This window comes from Carex rostrata, chromosome 7, assembly GCF_964058835.1.
Source record: "Carex rostrata chromosome 7, lpCarRost1.2, whole genome shotgun sequence".
Lineage (NCBI taxonomy): Eukaryota > Viridiplantae > Streptophyta > Magnoliopsida > Poales > Cyperaceae > Carex > Carex rostrata.
The window spans coordinates 4,632,035-4,655,181 of NC_135924.1; the positions used below are offsets into that span (position 1 = coordinate 4,632,035).

At 36.1% G+C, this 23,147-nt stretch overlaps 1 protein-coding gene across 2 annotated transcripts; it reads right to left on the reverse strand.

Annotated features, from left to right (window-relative positions):
- Window positions 1-690: 690 nt before the first annotated feature.
- On the reverse strand, window positions 691-9,532 carry LOC144556491 (uncharacterized). 2 transcript variants are annotated; one of them, XM_078304855.1, is made up of 11 exons: window positions 8,899-9,532; window positions 8,605-8,684; window positions 7,909-8,090; window positions 6,842-7,805; window positions 6,549-6,676; window positions 5,494-5,553; window positions 5,354-5,404; window positions 4,131-4,201; window positions 3,862-4,013; window positions 2,076-3,773; window positions 691-1,781 (listed from the first exon to the last, which is right to left on the reverse strand). In XM_078304855.1, exons 1-11 carry the CDS (start codon window positions 9,294-9,296, stop codon window positions 937-939), a joined length of 4,629 nt encoding a protein of 1,542 aa, XP_078160981.1. In that variant the 5' UTR covers window positions 9,297-9,532; the 3' UTR covers window positions 691-936. The 2 variants fall into 2 exon arrangements, with proteins under 2 accessions (XP_078160981.1, XP_078160980.1); XM_078304854.1 differs by having other exon boundaries at window positions 691-1,790.
- Between the last annotated feature and the right edge of the window lie 13,615 nt (window positions 9,533-23,147).

A 23,147-nucleotide genomic window follows, 5' to 3' on the forward strand; every position in this document is an offset into this window, starting at 1 on the left:
AAAAATGAAATATAATACAACTAACGAAATTTTTAGCATCCGATTCATTCCACGCACTAACGAATTAACAACAACACCCAGTCAGTCAGTCTGTCAGAATTAATGGGATCGATTCCATCAAAGGTAGAATAAATCTAAAACCTACATTCTTGTGCCTCCATTCCTTAAACTTTTTTATTTTAAAAGCTATAAAAGAATGGCCGAAATGCGAATTCCAAATTGCATAAACCTAAAACCCAAATAATAAACCAAAGCTGTGAAATACAATTTATAGCACTTATTTCAAGCTGTCTTCATGTCATGGAGAGGTCTGTAAGCATCAACATACATGTAAAGAAACTGATATAGAGGTATCATGCATGAAAAAATAGTAGAGAACTAAATCCTCATTTTGATATTAGGAACACTTTTTTATTTTAGTTTTCACAAGTTGCTCAAATTTTTTTAAAAAAATAGATCAATGGTGTTTTAAGCTGAGGGGACAATACATCAATTCGGTACCTATTTAGAATATAGGAGGGTTTGTTTTGAGATTCATGCAAAATTGAAATGGACGACTCAGATCTCATTGTTACACTGGATCTGATTTCTCCACCGCATGTACAATAATACTATTTTCTAAAGTACATGTTGCAACATATCTACCCAGCAAAAAGATTAACTATTCCTAAAAGATGAACAAAAAAAAAAAGAGAGATGCCACTACTAAATTACTAAATTGAATGCTCATATCCTACAATTGCCATAGCTACCAAATTAATACAAGGATTTAGCACCTGCATCCTACACAAACCTAATTTCCAAGAAAACCAGATGTTAGTCCCACCAGGCTGATAATATACATTGTTCTATACAAGAGAGGCAAAATGGGGGGTTTTCACCAAGTGGGGAAAACAAAAAATCACCACAACTTCTCCCACTGGTAAAACTAAAATCTCATGGATGCATGTAATTACAGCTGGCACCCTTCTTACAATGCCCACTCTCATAGAATTTACATATTACCCTCTGATACCCCTGGCCTCTAGAAGGCTGCAGTTGTGGCCTTGATTGGGACCCACCTCCATGCCAGTTAGACCTGTTCCATTGACTAGCCCAGTCAACACCACCACCAGTTTCCCAGTTTGACTGTGTTGTATTCCCGAGAGCAAGTGTTGTGCCCCAACTAGCATTTGGATCAGTAGCCACCTCCTTTCGTGCTTCAGGTATGGTAGTTGAATTTGGATTCGGATGAGCATGAGCATGCGGTGCTGGTGTAACTGGTGTTGGTGCAGGTGCAGGTGCAGGTGGGACCCAGCCTGACCTGATGTTCGCTGCCCATCCGATGTTATTTGAGTTGGCATGAAAGGCCTCTGCCCAACTATTGTATGGTTTCGGTTTAGACTGGGATGAAGATGGACTAGTGACTGAGCCTGAGAGTGTGCTCCATGTGACTCCAGTGTTTGCCTGAGTTGATTTAGGACTCATACTCCCATGCATTGTTATGCTGCTCCTAGTGATACCAGTACTAGGCAAAGCTGATGTGGCCTGACTTGTGTCAACAGGACCCACATTCCAGGAAATGCCAGTACTTGCAGCAGTAGTGTCAATGCCTCCTTTGAGTGTAGCATTACTCCAAGGAACCCCAGCATTGACTGACGATGGGGCCATATCACCGGTGCCTAAGCTTCCCTGTAATGTTGTGTTTAAGTCCATGTAGGTTGTTCTCTCCAGTACTACACTTGACTCAGGGTTTGTGGCAACTGCTCTTTGGTGAGCACCTGACATGAATATAGATTCAGCTACATGACCTGACAAAAAGTGTAGAATTTAGATGCATGTTTAACATATACATAGACACTTGTGTGTAGTATGAGACCCTGTATAGATCTCAAGATTAGCACAGTTTAATGCATTATGCATGTGGAATGCTATTGACCCGTCATATGAGTAAATAATAGAGTACCATACCGAAGTTCAATACAACATTTGTGGTAAAGCTTGAACTGTACCACAACATATTATAAGAGATTTTTTTAGGGTATGATGACATACCAAATATGAAAAAAGGCATTTTTAATAGATTCTAATGGTACCTGATGTGGAGATGACATCAACGCCCAGTCCGGAAGTTTTGGTGGCAAGTGGGGTAGGAGATGGGAGTGACCAATCTACCCCAATTGGGTCCCCCAATTTGTCCCAGCTGTTGGTTCGCATCGGATCAGTTTGTAGAAACAGCACTTCCCCTCCAGTGGTGGTTGGCTTTGTTTCTTTCTGAACTGCTAGAGCTGATTTTCTTTCCAGGGAACAGTCTGCTCTTTCCTGTAAAGCGACTCCATCAACAGGCGTAACACTCAAATCAAGTACCCCATGCTCAACCATGGGCCTCTCTTCTCTATCACTTAATCGGGATTTCTTTTTTACAGCTTCCATGCGTGCTATGAAATCACCATCTTCTAGATCTTCATCAGCTACTCTAGAGAGAGAAAGTAGGATGTCAGCAGGAGAGAGACAGTCTGATGGGTAGGATGTGCCTGTATCGAGGGAGGTTGTGGTAGGATCAGGTACCCAGGTCTCAACACCAGTACTCTCGTGCACTTGCACTTCTGGCCAAGACTCATCAGGTGCATCATCAGGTTCAGCCACCGGGCTGTCAGAGTTTGGTGGGGTAGGGCTGGGGTACTCATTCTCCGACTGTTGGTTTTTCTCCTTTTCTGGGCTATCATTATCTACCAAAGTTGGGGTCGTGGTTGTGGTTGCAGCTGTGATTGTGGCTGTGACCGGGGCTGTGGAGGTGGAGGTGGAGGTGGGCGTGGGAGTGTGTGTGGGTGTGAGTGTGGATGTGGGTGTTGAAATGGGATTGGCAGCAGGAGGAGTGGGAGTGGAGGTTGGAGCGGTGCTGGGAGCAATTGAATCAGCATTGTTCAAGGAAGCGACAACCTGATCAATTTGTTTTTCATCTACCTTTGGTTTCACTGTTTCTTCTACTTTATTGGTATTGGGACCTGATTCTGGTGCTGGTACAGATGCGGTAGAGGGACTAGGGCTGCTTTTTAACTCAGTCTTTCCAGCAGAGGAAGCTGGTGCACTACTATTTTGAGAACCATGGGTTGTAACAGAGCTGGGAGCGGGAACACTGACAGATGGGACCACTGGTTTGTCTTTCAAATTGTTTCGGGACTGTTGGCTTGAACTGCCCAAATTAGACTTTGTTGGGCTCCATATACTTCCATATTCCTTTATACTATTGGAGATATTGCTTGTTTGAGCCGCCTTACTAGAATCATGAACATTTGCACCACCCGAAGAGGTACAGACTTGGGCCTGTGCTTGGTTATTGCTCGACAATTTGGCACTATTTGCAGTTGAAGACCCTGCATTGCTTGCATTTGCACTACTACCACCAGGTACTGTTACAGGGTTGGTTGGATCAGTTTCAGCCGAGACCTTGAGGTTTTTCGGTAGAATGTCTGTTAATAGTAAAGAGTTTTCTTCACTATCTATCATTAACCAAACCTTCAGTGCAGGAGGGAAGTAACTTGACCACTTGCCTAACTGTTGTAAAGAAAACGGGCCCTGAATGTTTCCCGTGGGGTCCCTATAATGCCACACCTTTTCACCACCCACAGCTTCCGATGATGCTGCAGCTTCAGGTGGTACACCGAATTGTGGTCCAGAATTTGAACCTGTACCTATTTCACCGTTATTTTTAGATTGCTTGGCACTTGTTGACCCAGAGGAATCCTTTGCCTCCCGTCCCCTTCTTCTAGAACCAACCTTGTTTCTTCCCCCGTCTGTTCATGTATATTTTTATGGAGCATTGGTTAGAAAAATAATATAGATAGATAACAAGGGAAAAAGTGAAAAATTACAGATGTTTACCAGGCTTGTGCATCTCGGCAGTTGGTACATCTCCAGATTTATAGGCGGGGTCCATCTGTGGGTCACTGTGCACAATGGGGACTTCATTCAATCGACGTTCTTTTTCCTCAGGAGTGTTTAATGCCTGAAGTTTTTCAACACACTCCCTGAGCGTATATTTTGGTTAAGGGCCACAAATTTATCAATACATCAATGATTGATAAAACAGATTAGAAAATATATATACATATAAATTGGGAATAAAATAAAATGGCAATAAAAGAGGATATTCTTTTCTGCGGCCAGTTTCACTGGCACGGTCCCGCAGGTGGCTTAATCGCCGCTTCTCAATCTCTATCAGCTAGCAGAAATAAAAAAAAGGAAATGTTAGATATTAACTTAAATGACAAAACCTCTAAAATGGGCAAAACGATTATCGAAAGACTACTTTAGAAATAATTTATTTTATTTCTTATTGAGGATTGCTTTATGTAAATTGAGTAAACCTTGGTACTTCAACCCCTACTTATATTATATCAAAGAATGGCGCCATAATTGATTGTTTCAAGTTTTCAACCATGCCTACATTTAGTCCAGTGCTTATGCAAGACACAATACACCCTGCTGGTCAGCACAGAACCAATACCAGCATGGCAACATCCAGATCCAGAATTATAGTTGCAATATACCAAAATACTAGGGTTTCGTATGTCTGTTGCTTTTTGGAAGGACAAAGGAAAGTTGGATGGTGTTCATAAGCTCACCAAGCTTGGTAAGCTTAACCCCAACACTATAGGATTGACTTCAAATGACGAATCTAAACTGTTTACATGCAACATTTATAAATTTTCGAATTAATTTAGTATAAAGTCAAATGGTAAAAAAAAAAAGGGGGGGGGGAGGGTTTATGAATTAATTTTGATACATTCATTTTTCATCATATTTTGACTACTTGACTTAATAATAAATTAATTAAAAATATTTTGTATGTAAACATCACTTGTAAAGTAGATCGGTTTCAACAGTTTGAATTTGTCGTTTGAAGTCAATCCGTTAGGTTTTGGGGCTAAGCTCACCAAAGGGCTTGGTGACTTAAGAACACCCTAGTTCTACTCCAGGTACTAGGGTGTGTCTTAACCCAAATTATATATTTTACTGGTAATTTAGATTGTTCTGATCAGCCAGTCAAAGCAACAGGCCAGCTAGCCCTGAAAGCTAATGTAAACAACTAAAAAAACCTATACCAAGAACACTAATATGGACAGTAAAATCAATTAATCGAATTCCAAACCCAAAGCATCTCAACAGCATTCAAAGTAGAATCACCATCTCAACAGCTAGGGAAAACCTATAAAAATAACTATACTACCTGATGACTCATACAATACACCAAACACAGTAAAACAAGCAACCAAAAATACTAAAGGAGACCGTAGCAGGCCAGCTAATCTAAACCTCTCTGAAATGAACCAAGATTTTTTTTCACTAATATTATCATAAAGATAAAACATACCTCGTTAATTCTCAAAAATTTTAAGCTCCTTGCTTTTTCCTGTACTTCTCCCTAAAATTGGATACTCAGCATTAGGAAAGAAACTAAACAATATGAACCAACAGTAGGATAGCCGGGGAAAAAATAACAAGAAATAGTACCACTTTTAATGGAGCCATAAGGCCGCATATGACGCTCTGTCTTAACCTCTTGCATTCCTCCTAGGAACATCAAGGGCAAGCAAGTATTAGTAGAAAACAGAGAGCAACACGGGAGGTTCCAAAACTTGGATTATGCAAATTTAGCAAGCACAAATATTGCCTACAAAGTTGCATGTGTCCAGAATGCGTGCAGCAATTTTGCTTTGATAGTGATGTTCTAACAGCTGCTATTAATTTATCAGCATTATTTCTTATCTTAATAATACTTACAATGCCGTAACTATCCTAAACTTCATTAATTTGACAGAAACAGCTCTTCGCCGTCAATGAAACAGATAAAATTAACATGAAATATCACTTGGAAGGAAATTATACACAGTTGCATGTTTCCAGAATGCATGCATGCAGTTCACTTTCGTAGTGATGTTCTCAGCAGCTCCTATTAATTTGACAGGCGTCATTTCTAATCTTGTAATAAATTTATAATGACAAAATTTTCGTAAAATGTTAATAGTTCATTTAATATGACAACAGTTCCTCTCAATGGAACCCGATAAAAAATAGCAGCAAGGATATATATATATATAGAGAGAGGTTAATATCAAATTGATTGTTCATGAGGAACCGTGCAACTAAGTCGTTTTTCAATTTTCAAAGTTCAAAAAGTCGATCCAAACCGTTAGATGTGATCTCTATATTAAAATGTGCTTGGAGACCAAATTTTACATTTTTTTGAATTTTTTTACTATTTCTCAAGCCACATTGAAAATCGCTGATCCAATGGTCCAGTCTGGTTTTACTATTTGGTTAAAGCCACCATTGAATCAGCGATTTTCAAAGTGGCTTAATAAATAGTAAAAAAAATTCAAAAAAATGTAAAATTTGGTCTCCAAGCACTTTTAATATAGAGATCATATCTAATGGTTTGGATCGACTTTTTGGACTTTGAAAATTGGAAAACGACTTAGTTGCATGGGACCTCAGGAACAATCGATTTGATATTAGCCAACCTCTATATATATATATCTTACTTGGAAGGAAATTAAAATTCCAACCTCACTAAATTCCTGGTTCGAGATAGCATCAGCAGTGATGATCTCTTTCTTGTCTAAATTGAATATCTCTAACATAAGGTCTGTCATCTTCTTCCCAACTTTATACTTCTCTCCAGCTTTGCTTGTCCCTTCACAAAAAAAAAAAAATTCCAAACATTTTGGGCTCAAGTAAATAAATATCTAGCATAAAAGACGTAAATAGGCAACATGTCAGGTTCGCAAAGTAATATCCCGAAAGAAGATGAATTCTCTTAATTTAGTCATTTTGTGGGTTCAGGTCACATAGATCTTACCAACAACTTTAACAAGTCGATACATGTCTTGTTTCTGAACCACACCAGGGATACGTATCCGCACAAACGCACCCACAACATTCTCCTTGAATTTCTCAACATCATCAAGCAACTCCTCCATTAAGCCACGACGCAAGTAAACCAAACCAATGTTATGCATGTCAATTGCTGCATAGTCCCCAATATTGACATTTATGGAATTCTCTGGAATTTTTGGCTTCTTCCTCCTCCGGCCTGACACTGATTTTGGCATCACAACACCGGATTCACCATTCTCTACCTGACCCAAATTGAGGTTGTTTCCACCATTCGTAATAGCTTGTGAGGTCTCTTTCACAAGAAAATGCAACTCTATCAGTTTCAGCATCTCAAAATGGGCAACACGTGGTTTGCCAAAAAGGCGCAGGAGCCTGGGGTCACAGATGATCTGGCTCTTCTTGCGAGGGTCCCGCAGATTATTCTTTTTTATATAATCAAGAACAAGAGCTTGCACGTCGTATTGGGACACATATGACCTGTTTCCATCTCTCATGTGCCCAACAAAATCTAGCATGTCGGGAGTTGCCCACTCAGTGCCATCAGGAAATGGCATCACTTTTATTTCTATTTCCTTGGAAGGTGTCAGATCCTGCGCTCTCTGGGCTTTCTGGGTTTTTTGAGCCTTTTGGGCAGGCCTTCCATTGCCCGGTGCAGAGCTTTTAGTGCTCTTTCGACCCCGTTTCTTTCCCCTGTTGCCCTTCTTATGCCGCACCGATGAACCATCAGAACTAGCGTCCAAATCACTATTGGCATCATATGAGTCGTCAGTAGAATCAGTTTTGGAGGTCGAAACGACATTCGGGTCCCACCGCTCCTTGGCAATTTTGAGCTCTTCTATCGTTAGAGACAAGCTGTCTTTAAGCTCAACCCAGTAAAGCTTGAACAAGTACTCCCAGCTATTCTTGTCATCAAAATCCACTGCAACCTGCGCAATAAATTAAGTAGACAGATAGGCATCTTAATTTAGGTTTTGACAAAAATAGTTTCCTTATTATGTACACAAAAAAAGAAAAATAAATAAGTACCACCTTCTTCTCTATGTTAGTATCCTCTATCAAAACAATAGTGCCAAAGCATGTGTCACAGAACCCCTTGCTCCCTCTGACACGGAAAAACTTGGCACCTTTAAGGCATCTTCTGCATGACGAGTATGTGCATGTGTAGCACATAAATTGTGAATTCTTTTGGCACATGCTACAAATATGCCAACCTGGCATGAGAAAAAAAATTACTTTATTAGGTACAAGATGTACGTTTTCAACATTAAAATGCTGTCTTAAAAACCAATGGAGTAACAATCTAGATATAATTTTATTCACAGACATAAATAGATAGTGTTTGTGTGCAGAGCTACAATCTTTTAGCAGCTTACCAAAGTTTCAAGCATTTAGTGTTTTCTCAGCATTCTAAAACTCCCTTGCTTATTCATCTAGAAGCACATTTCGTTCATTTTTGTTACCAAAATACCCTTGCTTTCAGTTAAATCTACTGCTCTCGCATGAGATCGGTAGCCAAATAACTACCCACTCAAACTTTTCACATTGCACCAATAAAGTGACAAAACATGAGTGTTATAAAGCTCTAGATTGTTACAGCTTTTGTAATAACAGGCACGGCATGTGCGAGTTGGCTGCAATATACAAATATGATTTCTCTTCAAAGTGATCAACCCCAAAATTGTTGAACAGATTAAATGTACAAAAAATAGACAATAAAAAACTTACCACAGTTCCACTTGCCCCTTGTTTTGAAAAATGCCTCGTCCCGATGAATGCAAGAAGGATGGTATACCTTTGGACAACCCCTACACCAGAGAAAAGTAATTCCCTTCAGCTAGAAAAAGTTGCAATAAACTAAGAAAAGGCAGTGATGCCTCCTCTTTGCAATGGAATTAAGGGAAGAACACACAGAACATAGAATCTATATAGTTCATTTCTGATTTCAATTCCATTATCACTTCTCTCTTCACTAATATTCAAACCCTAAAAGTGTAAACAGTGGCAGAATCAATCATGTACCTCTTATCACAAACTACCAAATTACCCCCGTCAAAACATATAAAGCAAACCACCTCCTCCTCCTCCTCGTCTCTCTTTCTCTTCCTTGAAGAACCCATCTTAGCTTCCACGGCGCTCTTAGATGCAGCAGCGCCACTCTTAGGCGCGCCTCCATTCTTAGGCGGTCTCCCTCGCCGCTTTTTCACCGGTTCAGTCACCTCAGCAACTGCCGCGTCACCTACGCCGACCCCAACTAAAGTGGTATCCAACTTGTCACTCTCCTCCATGATCGATCCAAGAAACTGCGAATTGTCCACTGCGAGCTGTGAAATGGTCGACTCAGTTACAGGTACAGGTACAGTAGCTGATACGGTCTCTGGGGGTGGAGGTGGTACCGGAGGTTCGATCGGAGGTTCCATTGATGCAAAGGAGAGATGGATCTAGGGTTTGGTGGAAGGAAAAAAAAAAAAAAAAAAACCCTAGAAAGCCAAAAGCTTTCGTCTAGGTTTGTTCTTCTTTGCCTGACTAGTATATTTTATTTTCTTTCATTTTTGGGGTTTATTTTAAATTTTTTATTTTTCGAGGGGTGTGGATGAGCTCTGAGGTGTCAGGTCAGACGTGGATGGGTTCCGTAAATGGGAAAGCACTTTATTTAATTTAGTGGAGCTTTTCTTTCGTTTTTTCAGTTGCGAGCTCGAGCGCGTTCACTGAGGGCTCGTGGGGAGAAAGAATCCATATCCTCTGAGGTAACAGAATATTTCTGTTTATATTTTGACCGTCCGATCGGAACTCGGACCAATCTGGACCGAGATGAAATGCACGGGCCCTTCAATATTCGTGTAGATTCAGATTGAACGGTCTGAATCCGAACAGAAATATTATGTTACCTTAGGTGAACGAATTCTGGGGAGAAAGGCGTGACTGCGTAAGCCACACTCGTCGGAATTCGATCGTCTAAAGTAACTCAAATTTTGAGTTTATATTCAAACCGTCAGATCTGTTTTGGCACGAATATTAAAGGATTCCAGTACATACCACCTTGGGCCGGATTCTAATCGAACGGTTACGATATAAACTCAAAATTTGAGTTACTTCAGAGGATTGACTGGTTGTTCGACAAGACGACTAGGTAAGGACAATGTTGGTTGATCCAGGTGCACCGCATTAAAAAGATTCTTAAAAGGATGAAAAGTGGGTCCCAAAATTTTTATGAATTATTTTATTGAGGCTGTGAGCTGATTTCTGATCTCATGTCCAGTCCGTGCTGTACTGCTGTCCAGTGAAGGCGAAAGGACACGTCCATTGTCATTTTTAGTGACGTTGATACGTACGCAAGCAAAACAGACACGTTGTGCGAAAGAGAAGATTATACTAGGAAGTAGGAATTTTCATATATAGCCCTCAAAAACTTCAAAATTTCTTATACCTCTCGAGAATTCATAATATCATATTTATCCTTCTAATTGATATTTTTTTAAGGACAAATATTTTTTTTTTTACTTGAAGGCTAAATATTTCTCTTAAATATTCTATGTATTCTTCATTATTTTAATAATGACAAAATGGCCCTTTATAAATTTAAAATGCTTTAACAAAAAAATCAATAAATTGAGTCAATTTATGAGTTTATGAAATTTAGCGAGTTAAGATTGTTAATTTAATATTGAATTTGTATGTAAAATAATTGTGTATTGTATATTGTCAATTTCATATCTTACTAAAGCAAATTTTATGTTAAATTTATTAAGAGATTTTGCTTTAAATGATGTTGATGGAGGCGATTTCTGTTATTTTCTTAGATATAAAAAATTATCATATTTCAATTTGTTTGAATTATAATTTTTCATACTTATTATTTTCAAACAAGGAGAAATAATGGAATAAAAAGAATAAGGAACATTTAATCACACTTACTGATAACAGTATTCACGCTACAGTACCCACACTGTGCCCGCAGGAGGGACCACCGAAAATTAATGTGAAAAAATATTTTTTTGTGAGAATCGCAAAAACTCTACAATTCAAATTTTTTTTCCTAAAGTATTAATATCTAGGCACGGAAATATTTATAGCTATGAGGTGAACAATTATTTATTGTGTGGGTATTGTAGCGCGAAAATAATAGTACCTGCAGCACTGTACCCGCACTGTACAGGGGGGACCACCAAAAATTAAATGTAAAAAGATAACTTCCTAGAAGGACTGCAAAATCTCCAGAATTTTAATTTTTTTTCCATATTATTAATACCTACATAATTTTTTTTTCAAATGAGATCCATGATGACGTACTTTCAAACTCGTCATCGCGCAAGTATTTATACCTTGCCGTACAAGTATTTTGTACATATGACACTGAAAGTATTAATATCTAAGTATTGAAAGTATTTATATTTATACATTGAAGTATTTATACGTATGAGGTCAACTATTTTTGTTAGAGGAAGGCTGACGCGGGGATGGTTGGGAAACTCGAAAAGGGATAATCATAACAAGTCACACGTCAAAGTATTAATATTTTTTTAAGTGTTAATATCTTATCTTCTAATTATTTATAACTATGAAGGTATATATACATATCTAAGTATTTTTTACTTATGACACTGACAGTATTAACATCTAAGTACTGAAAGTATTTATATCTATGCATTGAAGTATTTATTCATATTAAGTCAACTATTTTTGTTAGAGAAAGATTGACACGAGAACGAGTGCGGGGATTGTAAAAGGAAAAGTATATAATTAGTGGGGACCATAGAGAAATGATGCTGCTGGGATTTTAGAATAATAATTAGCTGAGACTATACTCATAATGAGTCCGGCTAGTATGACATTGGTGTTATATGAAACTAACTTCAAAATTGATTAAATAGACTTTAAACGACTAATTCAAACCGTTCAAACCGATTTACTTTATGAGTGATGCATCTACATGCATTTTTTTTTTAATATTTTCGAGTTATTTTAGTATCAAATCAAGTGGTAAAATTATTGAAAAATGAATGCATTAAAATTAACTTAAAAACTCATACATTTGACCGCTTGACTTGATACTAAATAAATTCATAAAATTATAAATTTTGCATGTAACGCACAACTAATGAAGTAGATCGGTTTGAACCGTTTGGATTCACCATTTGAAGTTGATTCGATAGGTTTTAGAGTTAGTGTTATATAGATTGAAATGACACTGATGTTATACTAGTCAGACTCCTATTATATAGTGAGGACCATAATATATTATTTTTCTAAGTACGGATACTGTAGCGCGGGTACTAAAATAATTATTCTAAAAACTATTCCTAGTCTTTGAGCACTGCCCGCTAATCATAAAAGTTAACAAATATAAAATATGCAAAAAAACAAGAAGAAAATAATTATGAAAAAGGTGAAAAAATTATAGCAAATCCACATATAATCGAAACAAACTTCCAAACTCAAATGCAAAAAAAAAAATTACATTCAAACATATGTCATTTACTAGAAGTATAAAAACAAGAAAAATACATTTGGCAAGAAAAATAAAAGTTCACACTAAATCAAGTAATTAAGTAAGAAATTTATTTATAGAGGTGGAAACTATATCACACACTCTCTTTCCCTTCTTTTTTTTTTTCTTTCTTTTTTCACCTTCCCTATTGCTCTATTTCTTTTCTTTTTTGGTAGCTCCGATTTTTTTATTTATATCCATTTTTTTTTAGATAACCAGTTTGGCACTGGATTTCGAAAAGTACCCAAACCGCAAAATACCATATTTTTTGTGGTTGTAAGAAAAATTAATATAGTCTTTATGTATTATTGGAAAATAAATCAAAATGCTTAGATTCTCAATTATTGATCTCAGTTCAAAAGTCACTTCTAAGTAAATACATAAAATATTGTATTTAATTTATAAAAAGTTGTTTCTATTTTTGAAAAAAATAATTTAAGTTATTTAATGATTGTTATTAAAAAGAAAATAGATACAACTTTTTATAAATTAAATGTTCTAGAAGGATCACAATATTTTATGTATTACCTAGAAGTGTCTTTTAAACCGGGATCAATAACTCAAGACTCCAAGCATTTTTATTTTTTTCCAATAACTCATAAAGAAATATATTAATTTTTCTTACAACCGCAAAAAATCCGGCATGAAAAATATTGATCCGGGTTATTTGTAGCAGTCTTTCTAATAAATCAAAATATATAATATTTCATCTATTTTTCAAAGAAATATATTAAATATTTCTAATATTTTAATAGAAAAAATAAATAAATTATAAATATTTCTATTCAAATAAAAAAAATTGAATCTGCAAAATTTTTTTGTGGTGTTTGTTTTTTTTTTCTTTAGAACCGTTGTTTTTGAATTTTTAAAACCGCAAAAAAAATTTGCGGTTTTTGTTTTTTTTTATAAAAAAAAATGTGGTTTTGGAATTGTAAAACTGCATTTTTTTGCGGATTTAGGCCTTGAAACCGCAAAATAAAATTTGCGGTTTGGGTACTTTTCAAAATCCAGTGCCAAACTGGTTATTTTTAAAAAAAATTTGGATATAAATAAAAAAATCGGTGGTAGTTTTATAAACCAATCACCGATTTTTTTATTTATATCCAAAATAAAATATAAATTTAAAAAACTAACCAACTAGCTAATGAAATTGCAAAACTACCCAAACCGGTTAACTATTAACCGGACTCAAATCAAATTTCCGGTTAATGGTTAACCGGACTATTTCAATGGATCCGGGAAACCAATAACCGGAAATTTGATTTGAGTCCGGTTAATGGTTAACCGGTTTGGGTAGTTTTGCAATTTCATTAGCTAGTTGGTTAGTTTTTTAAATTTATATTTTATTTTGGATATAAATAAAAAAATCGGACCAATCAACTCACTTATGAATTCTAAATTTTGAACTAACAATATTTTTACAGTTTAATACTAAATGATAATAATAATAATAATAATAATAATAATAATAATAATAATAATAATAATAAATTGAATATAACTATGAGCTTACGAAATTTTTAGCAATAAATCTTCCATTGGATAGTTTTTTTTTTCAATCAATAAATATTTATTTGCAAATAAACTTTATGAAATTATTCTATTTTAATAAGGTCAATCAGAGCTGCATTGTTGAAGGTAAAGAATGTTGGGACAACTAGAAAGATAAAAAAAATTAACATGTAACAACGATTTAAATTTGAAAATTTTACCTTTTTTATAATATTTGTTTTTTTGTATTAATAGTAATCAATTGGATTAGATACTTAATAAATGATTTGAAAGATAATATTATAAAAATGTTCTTAACGACTAATTTAAATCATGTAACTGTAACCTATAAATACACACTGTACTGCACTTAAAAAAATACTAATCAAGATTCTCTCAAATAATTCTCTATCCTTTTAAATTCTAACATGCATTAGGGGGAATTTTATGTATACCTCTAAAAAATATTAGAATTACATATTTCCCCTATAAAATCCATAATATCGTATTTACCCTTCTAAATTTCAAAAACTTACAAATTTATCTAATTTATTGACTTTTCTATTAAAACTTATTTTTAAATTTATAAAGTATCCTTTTTATCCTTTATAAAAAAAATACGAAGGACATGTAAGAAAAATGTTATGTCTTCTAATTGATAAGTTTTCAAGGATACAATTCATTTCTGTACTTGTGACATAGACACAATGACATTTACGCATATATATTTGTGTGCATCACAAGAACATTAATCATTTGTTCTCACAACAGACCAGTTAGAAGACTAAATATTTGTCTTAAACATGTTATATATTTTTAATTATTTTAATAAAGGATAAATTGAAAGTGAGCTTTATTATAAAAGTCAATAAATAGAGTAAATTTGTGTGTTTATGAAATTTAGAAGGGTGAAAAAGAAACTATGAATTTTAGAGGGTAAATAAGTAGTAATTTTAAGGTTTTTTTAGGGTTATACTTGAAATTCCTCCAAAATTTTATGGAATTTAGGAAGAGGAGGTATCACCGTATCAGTATCACAAATCTGAACGAAATTCCCTGAACACCGTTGACTGTGGATTGCTTTCCGACGTCGTGGTCCTGGTCCAGGCACAATAAATAATTCTTCCCAAGTGGGCGGTGCCTCCTAATTAATCCTCAATAGTTGATTCAGTGGATCTACTAAACAGAGAAATAAATAACAGTAATAAATTAAATAAAGAGGGATTAAAGTGGAAAGTGGTAGTTTAAGGAAGAAAAGTATTATTGCATTGAGTTAGTGGGCCTGTCAATCATTCTCCACCAGGCCTGTCTGTCTAAAAAGCTGAGAGCACTTTTCAAAGAGATAACTGAAAATAATAAAAATTATTATTTGCTAATGGGCAGGGGACCTGTAATTTTCCTGAAAAAGTTTTGCTCCTAGTGTGTGTATTGCATATAATTTATTTTGTTACATTATCACTTTATTGTTGTACTCCATTTGAATTTGAATTGTGATGTTTATAATTTTTTATTGTAGAGGTTTTCTGTTGATTAGATATAAGCAGTGTAGCAAAAAAAAACCGTTTAGGTCGATTAGTCGTTGGCGGCGATCAAATTGTCACAAATTTTTCTGACTAATAAGTTAATTATTTCCGATTATGACTGATTATTCTAAATTAATCGCTTGGTGGTACCATGTCAGTTCGACGAGCACACACTGTTATTTATAACACGGGATATAAGAGCATCTCCATCTAAAAAATTCACTAAAAATTATTTACAGCTGTATAGAAATTCCGAACCTTAAAATTTTTTAATCTTCTATTTCATAAATTATGTTTTAATTTCTTCTAAACTTCAATTTATAATTTTTTATTAATAAGAAAATTTTATGATTTAAGAAGCTATGTACATCTCTGCAATTAAATTAGTAATTATCATGTCAAATTAACAATACATATAATTTCTGAAATAGAGATGCTTTAATACAACTAGGTCCAACAATCTTTTCTTTTTCAAATTGGCTCTCTTACCATTTTTGTAAATATATATATATATATATATTCTTTACAAGTGAACAGTATATTTGATGTCCGCCGTCCATCACTTCCAAAATATATAAAAAGATAAACTATTTCCCCTTAACCGTAAATAGTAAAAATTTGGCTTTGTAGAACTGACCTCGCATATATTACAACTTTTGGTAATTTACGAATTTCTAATTACTGTTCCATCCAAACATGCATGTAAAAAAAGTTGGGTAAAGATTTTAACAGAGTAGTTTTGACTTCATGCAGCGCATAAACTATATAATCAAAACCGCATTTTATGTGGTTAGTAAGCTGCATGTAGTCAAAACTCCTCTGTTAAAATCTTTACCCAAAAAGTTGCCAAATTTTGCTGGGACCCTTGAAATTGTTTATAAAAGCTGAAAGCTCTTCTTTCTTTCTTTTCTAGAAAGGCAAAGTATAAGGAAAATAATTATATCCAGATTAAGTTGCTTCTTTGGTCAAAAGGCGAATCAACGCACCATGTTCTAGTTCTTAATTAGGTTGCAGTTGCTCTAATTAAGCTTAATTAATAGCATCAAATTAATTAATTAATTAATTAATACTACAGTCTACAGTGCGTTGAACAAAAAATTGATCCATTAAATGAGTTTGGTGGAAGCGTGTGAATTGGAGCGTTGATTTCAAGCCGCCAGTAAAAGGCACGTTTATCACATTTTCACATGACAACGATCACATTAAATGCGGCCATTTTTATTAATATCCCTAAAAAAAATTGAAATTTTAAAAATGCCCCTGCTCACAATTTTTTTAAAAAAATGCCCTGACCGCTTGGGCTCAGGGCGGCCCAAAATACCCTGTGAGGCGCCACCCCCTGGGGCGCCCCATGGTATTTTTTTTTTTTTTGAGATGTTAGTATTTTGATTTGAATAATTTTGTAAAAAAAAAGTTTTCTTATTTAGAGTGTGCCAAAAAATAAAATATTTGATATATTTACGAAGTGATGTCGTAAATTTTTATAACTTTAAATTTTTTATTTTTATTTTTTTGGTGAACTTTGATTTTATTTGTCAGTTGGATATCACAAGTCTAAATATAACACTAATAAGGACTTGGCCTTTATTATGGTTTTTATAATATATGTATAATATACACATATACACATATACACATATACATATACATATACATAAGCAAAATAGCAAGTTTATCTGCCACTACGTCTGAATAAACCTAACAAACGACTAGTTCTTCTGGTACCAGTGGCAGGTGCGGCATTACTTGTAGAGTCTTGGCTACTAGATGATTGGCTTACAGGAGGAGGGGGTTGTGTTCTACCGGTTGCTTCAGCAACAACTCTGGCATTTTCTCTTTCGTTGTGTTCGTTTATTGCATCTGAATATAACAATGCAATTCAGTTAGTAATATAATTAAAGCATAAATAAATTTTGTACAATTCTACGTACCTGCCCTGCGCCTGTTGGAAACAGAACGGCGAGCCCGATTTCTCGACGGTCGCCTACCACCCATCTCGTCCATGGTCATTACAATACGCTTGTGTCTCCTCCTGCCCTTTCTTATCCATCCTTCTGAAGGGAGTATTCTATCACCGACATATGCAGGCCACTCATGCTGATCGGGATAAGAATGGAAAGATCCACCCCAAGTGGAAGCAAGGTAATCGGTACGGTACATGTCAGCAACATAGTGATCCTCACTCGGCATACCGCCATCACGTGACTGCAGGGTATGTGACTTAGCTGGGGTCCTTGGCATGTACAGGTTACCGCCCTGGCATCTCCGAATTTAATCACGTACTTGCAAGCCCTCTTGACAAACGCCATAGTGCCGTCTGGTTTACAGCTGGTAGGAACGTACTCATTTGGATTTCTTAAAGTACAATAATATATGTAAGTAAACAATTGTAGTAAAAAAAAATTGTTTTCTTAAAGTACAATAATATATGTAAACAATTGAAATACATGTACCTTTGCAAAACTGCTAGTCATCTCTACCACCCTTCTCTGCTTTTTCTTTCTGCAATTCCATCTAAATGTATCAGTAACCCACGTGTCGCCCCCGGTTGCCTTGGAAAGGTTCTCCGCAACGTGTTGCATACACAACCTGTGCACACACTGGCCAGTACGTGTTGACCAACCGTAATCTTCACGATCAAAAACATATTTTATTCCTTTGTGCTGGTCTGATATCACACAGAAAAACTTCCCTTCCCCAATCACCCGTCTTCTTAAAAACTGCATAAAGAATCCCCAGTTCTCGCCGTCCTCTTTATGAACAATTGCAAACGCCAAAGGCAACAGCTGGTTCTCAGCATCATATGCGCATGCTATGAGTAGCCTCCCCTCGTAACGGCCAGACATGAAGCATGCATCAATGCTGATAACGGGTCTGATGTATGGCACAGCTTGGATACAAGCACCAAAAGCCCATGCTATGCCCTTGAATTGTTTAGCTCCCTCTATAATACTCCGTCTTTATCAAAAAAAGGGCCATGCCATCACTCATGTACGGTGCCGACATTTGTACTTGCCATGGCCTGGAGCAATGGTGCCAGATAGCCATATGAGTCCTTCCAACTACCGAATATTATGCAAACCGCAAGTTCACGACCTCTCCACAGCCTGTTGTATTTTGGGATTATATATTTGTATTTGTGTCTGACGGTCATAGCCACCGCCTTGATGCTCATCGATGGATCTAACTTAATGTTCTCCTCAATTGCATCGGCAATTAATGATGCCGTCAGCTGCGCATGGTCTGTCCTTGTGGACGCAGACTTGCATGTATGAGGTGGTTCACACTTCTTAATCATCCATGCTTCCCCTGAACCCGCAGGGGTTGCAAAAAGGCGGAACTCGCAGCGCGGGTGAGTTGTACAAAGCACAACTAACCTTGTTCGGTCCCTTTTGTGTATTATACATTCCCAGTTGCCGTGAACATGAGTCTCATTTATTTTCTTTACAAGTTCGTCTATGTTGGTATAAACTTGCCCTGCGGCAAGTTCTTTGTTGTATTCAACACGAGGACCAAAGAAACTAATGTCTGCCTCTTCGAAAGCTGTGGTGTCGTTGAATGTGGCAACCGGATGCTTATTCCCCCAACCTCTAATCGGGAATTTTTCTGCCCTGGACAACCCTGGTACATTTGCATCACCATCTGATAAGTCATCAGCTTCCCAAACCCCTTGGTATTCATCCCCCGTTTCTATTTCCCTTTCTGATACGGCATCAATAGCATCAACATCAATATCAATATCATTTCGATTAACGGGTACCGGTCCTGACTCTGGCATAGTTATAAATCTAGGGATTATGGGTGTCTGTCTGGGTGGTAGTGGTAACTCTTCAGTATTTTCTGGGGAGTTGTGGTACCCCTGGTTGTCATAACCGGGGCTGTGATACCTCTGGTTGTCATAAGGGGAGTGCTGGTGATATCCCTAGTTGTCATAAGGGGATTGCTGGTGGTACTCCTGGTGGTCATAAGGGGAGTGCTGATGGTACCCCTGGTTATCATAACCCGAATTGTCATAACCTGAAGGTCCAGCCCCAGCCGAACTTGAAGGTCCAGCCCTCGTTCGGGGAACCCTCTTCGAATATATGTCCATTACCGGGACCCCACAAGCTACAAATTGAGTATACACAACTCTCCACAAATTGGCATCTGTTATTGGAAACTTAACAAAGTAAGGTCTACCCCCCCACGTGAGTTGTCAATCCGTGTAGCTAATTCTATTTCATACCTGTTGGGGTTTACAGATGTCTTTTCGTATATTAGCTGCTTCAGTTCCTCAAATGTGGTATTTTCATTAATCTCGAAGCCAAATGCGACTTCTTTCGTGTAATGCACGCCATCTTCATCCCTTTCTAGCTTGCCGCCGACATACAGTGCAACTAACATCTCTTCTTTAACAAACTACATTAAAAAAAAAAATTACAAGTATTACATGACATAATAATGGGTACAGTAATAAATGACTAATTGAAAAATAAATAAAAAAAAGTTAAAAAAAATTACAATTTTTATACAGTGCGTGCAACAGTAAATTTCTACAGTAAATGTATGGTACGCTACAGTGCGTGCAACAGTAAATGTACGGTACGCTACAGTGCGTGCAACAGTAAATGTACGGTACGCTACAGTGCGTGCAACAGTAAATGTACAGTACGCTACAGTACTTGCAACAGTAAATTTGCAACAGTAATGACTAATTATTATAATTAAAAAGTAATGACTAATTATTATAATTAAAACATACCTATTCGTTCAGCTTCTCGCCTCGAGAGAAGTTCTCAAATCGGGAAGTGACAGAGGCAGAAAACGGGCTTAAATCATACTCCATATGGGGCGCCTGGGGGGGTGGCGCCTCACAGGCCTAATGGGGCGCCCCAGGGGGTGGCGCCTCACTTGTGGTATGGGCCGCCCGGCCCTGTGGCGCCTCACTGGGTATTTTGGGCCGCCCTGGGCCCAGGCGGTCAGGGCATTTTTAAAAAAAAATTGTGAGCAGGGGCATTTTTAAAATTTCAATTTTTTTTAGGGATATTAATAAAAATGGCCGCATTAAATGAGTTAGATGCTATTAATTTTATATTGGCAATTATAAAACTAAAATTCTTTAATTTATTCTTTGTCAACAGGAGTTCATGAGTCTAATAATAAAGTTGCATAAGAAAATAAAAAACGAATGAAATAATCATTGATTTTAGCAAGATAATTTTAGCTGGACATCAAATAGAAAGAAGTATATATATATAATGGTGATTAGTAAAATCTATAATTTAATGGGTGATTTATGCAAATAGGTATTAATTATTTGACATTGTTTTTGCAACTTCTTAGTATCAGTGTTGTAAAAAACGGTTGTTTAAGTCAATTAATTAGCCGATTAGTCATTGGCGGCGATCAAACTATTACGATTTTTTTTTGACTAATCGGCTGATTATTTTTAATTATAGACAATTAATTAATTAACGATACCCTTACCGTCATATATCACTGCTTAGTGCATCCAGCATCTGGTTAAAATTCACCTGAGCCATATAGATCTGGAAAGATGAATCCAATTCCAGAAAAAAAAAAAAAAAAAAATTAATCAGGTTGTTGCATTAGCAGATCCATTAGGAAATTTAACGGGCTCATTTGAACAAGGCCTAAATCTTTAAATCTTTGTAATTTTGGGCTTTCTGATGGGCGTCATAACAAAGCAGTGGGCCTAAACGGAATATCTATCTTATAACTTAATTTTGGATCCATGGATGAACAGTCGGATACAGTAACACAGACAGGTGGTCCTTTATTAGCTCAACATTCACATACAATTGGTTCTTGTATCAGTGGTGAAATCTTTTCTATTGCGTCTGCCCTCTGGAAAGTGAATTCACATCCTCTCCAATACCTGATAAGGGAATCTTTTACAATTACTAGATCTGAACCGTACTTTTTAACTTGGCACGAATCTCAAAGTCCAAAAATACAGCCCCCTACAGTGACCCGAATCCCAAGCTGGTTGAGATTTAATCTCAAACCGTAAAGTAAGTGATCCTCTGCAATATCTGTGCAATACCTGAGAGGATACGGATTCCTGGAAAGTTCCCCTCTCGCTTTCTCCAACCTCGTATATATATATATGAAGAGGAAGCGCATAATTTCCCCCTCGTGTTGCACGAAATGCAGCACACGTGACTTCTGTTGATTTAGTTGATTTTTTTTACAAAAAAAATAAAAATAAAAGTTAATTTTTATTTTTTAAATACCAATTCATACATTATTATTCAATTTTATATTTAATCAATTATAATAAATATTCTATTTCGAAATTTAAACATGCAGATATTACTGATTCTTAATTTAATCGACATTTCGTTACAAAACAAATTAAAAATATTTATTTTGATTACTTTATAGTTTATACGAGTAATATTTTTTTGAGTTTGATTTGATTACTATACTATGCAGGAGAGGAGATTGGGTTCCTTGATTTGAATGGATTTTTCAGTCCTAATCAATATTGTAAATAACAGTATGCGCTCATCATAAGAATAGAGTATTGCTAAGCGATTAATAAAAAATAATAAAAAATAATTAGTTATAATAAGAAAAAATTAAGCCGTAGCATAGATGCCACTATGCTATCCATAGCTAATCAATATTGTAAATAACAGTATGCGGATCGACCGTTTGGATTTTGAAAACTCAAATATTGAGCCGTAGCATAGAGGCCACTATGCTATCCATAGCACCCCAGCCTAACTCTATATATATATATATATATATATATATATATATATATATATATATATATATTTTTCCTTTGACAGCTTAAGTTTTCCATGATTGGTTGAAAAGTTGCCAGATTGGATCCTTCTTCTCTTGGCTGATATACATTAATTACTGTGGTAGAGCTATCATCAAGCAACCGTAAAAGAACAGGAATTAGGAGAGGACAACATACAAACATGGATTTATTTTCAAGCTCATAAACACCTCAAAATTTAATTTTCCTGAATTTTATAATGCTTAAGAAAATTTCGACCTTAAAACTTAAAAGGCATGGATGGAATTTGTGTTTGCTTGCGACAACTGGGGTTTGAAATCATGTTTTTCTATGAATAGACAATCTCCTTAACTAGGGCCATCACAATTTATTTCTCTTTCAAGGAGCAACAAAGCAAATATCTTGAACGAGGCTACGATAATTAATAATAGACATAAATAAATAAATGCAATTAGGTGGCAACAAGTTGGCTCGTCATGAACTAGGTCCAGCTTGAACTTGTCATGAGTTGGCTTGTTTGAGTCACGAGCGAGCTGATTTTAGAGGTCCGAGTTGATATCTCAGCTTGAAATCATCACGAGCTAGCTCGCGAGCTGACGAGATGACTCATTGGATCTGACTGGATCTTGTTTTAAGAAAAAAAAAATTATAAAATTTTTTTGGATCGAGCTGGACAATATAAAATGCACACACATTCATACAAATTCACAAATTAATGTCTAGCCGAGCTAGCTGGCGAGCTGGTGAGCAAGCTAGACTCCAGCTTGAACTCGTTAATTCTGAATTGAGTTAGTGGCGAACTGGCTTGTTAACAGCTCGGTCCAGTAACAAAAAAAACTATTAGAGAGTGCGAGTCACGAGCTACAATTTTTTTTTGTCACCCCCCAACTGCAACAACCTAAATATGCAGCGGTGACATACATATATATAGAATATAGATAGATAAAGATTTTCAAAGAAAAGAGGCGCCCATACAACACAAGTACAACAACCTAAATATGGATTGCCTCTC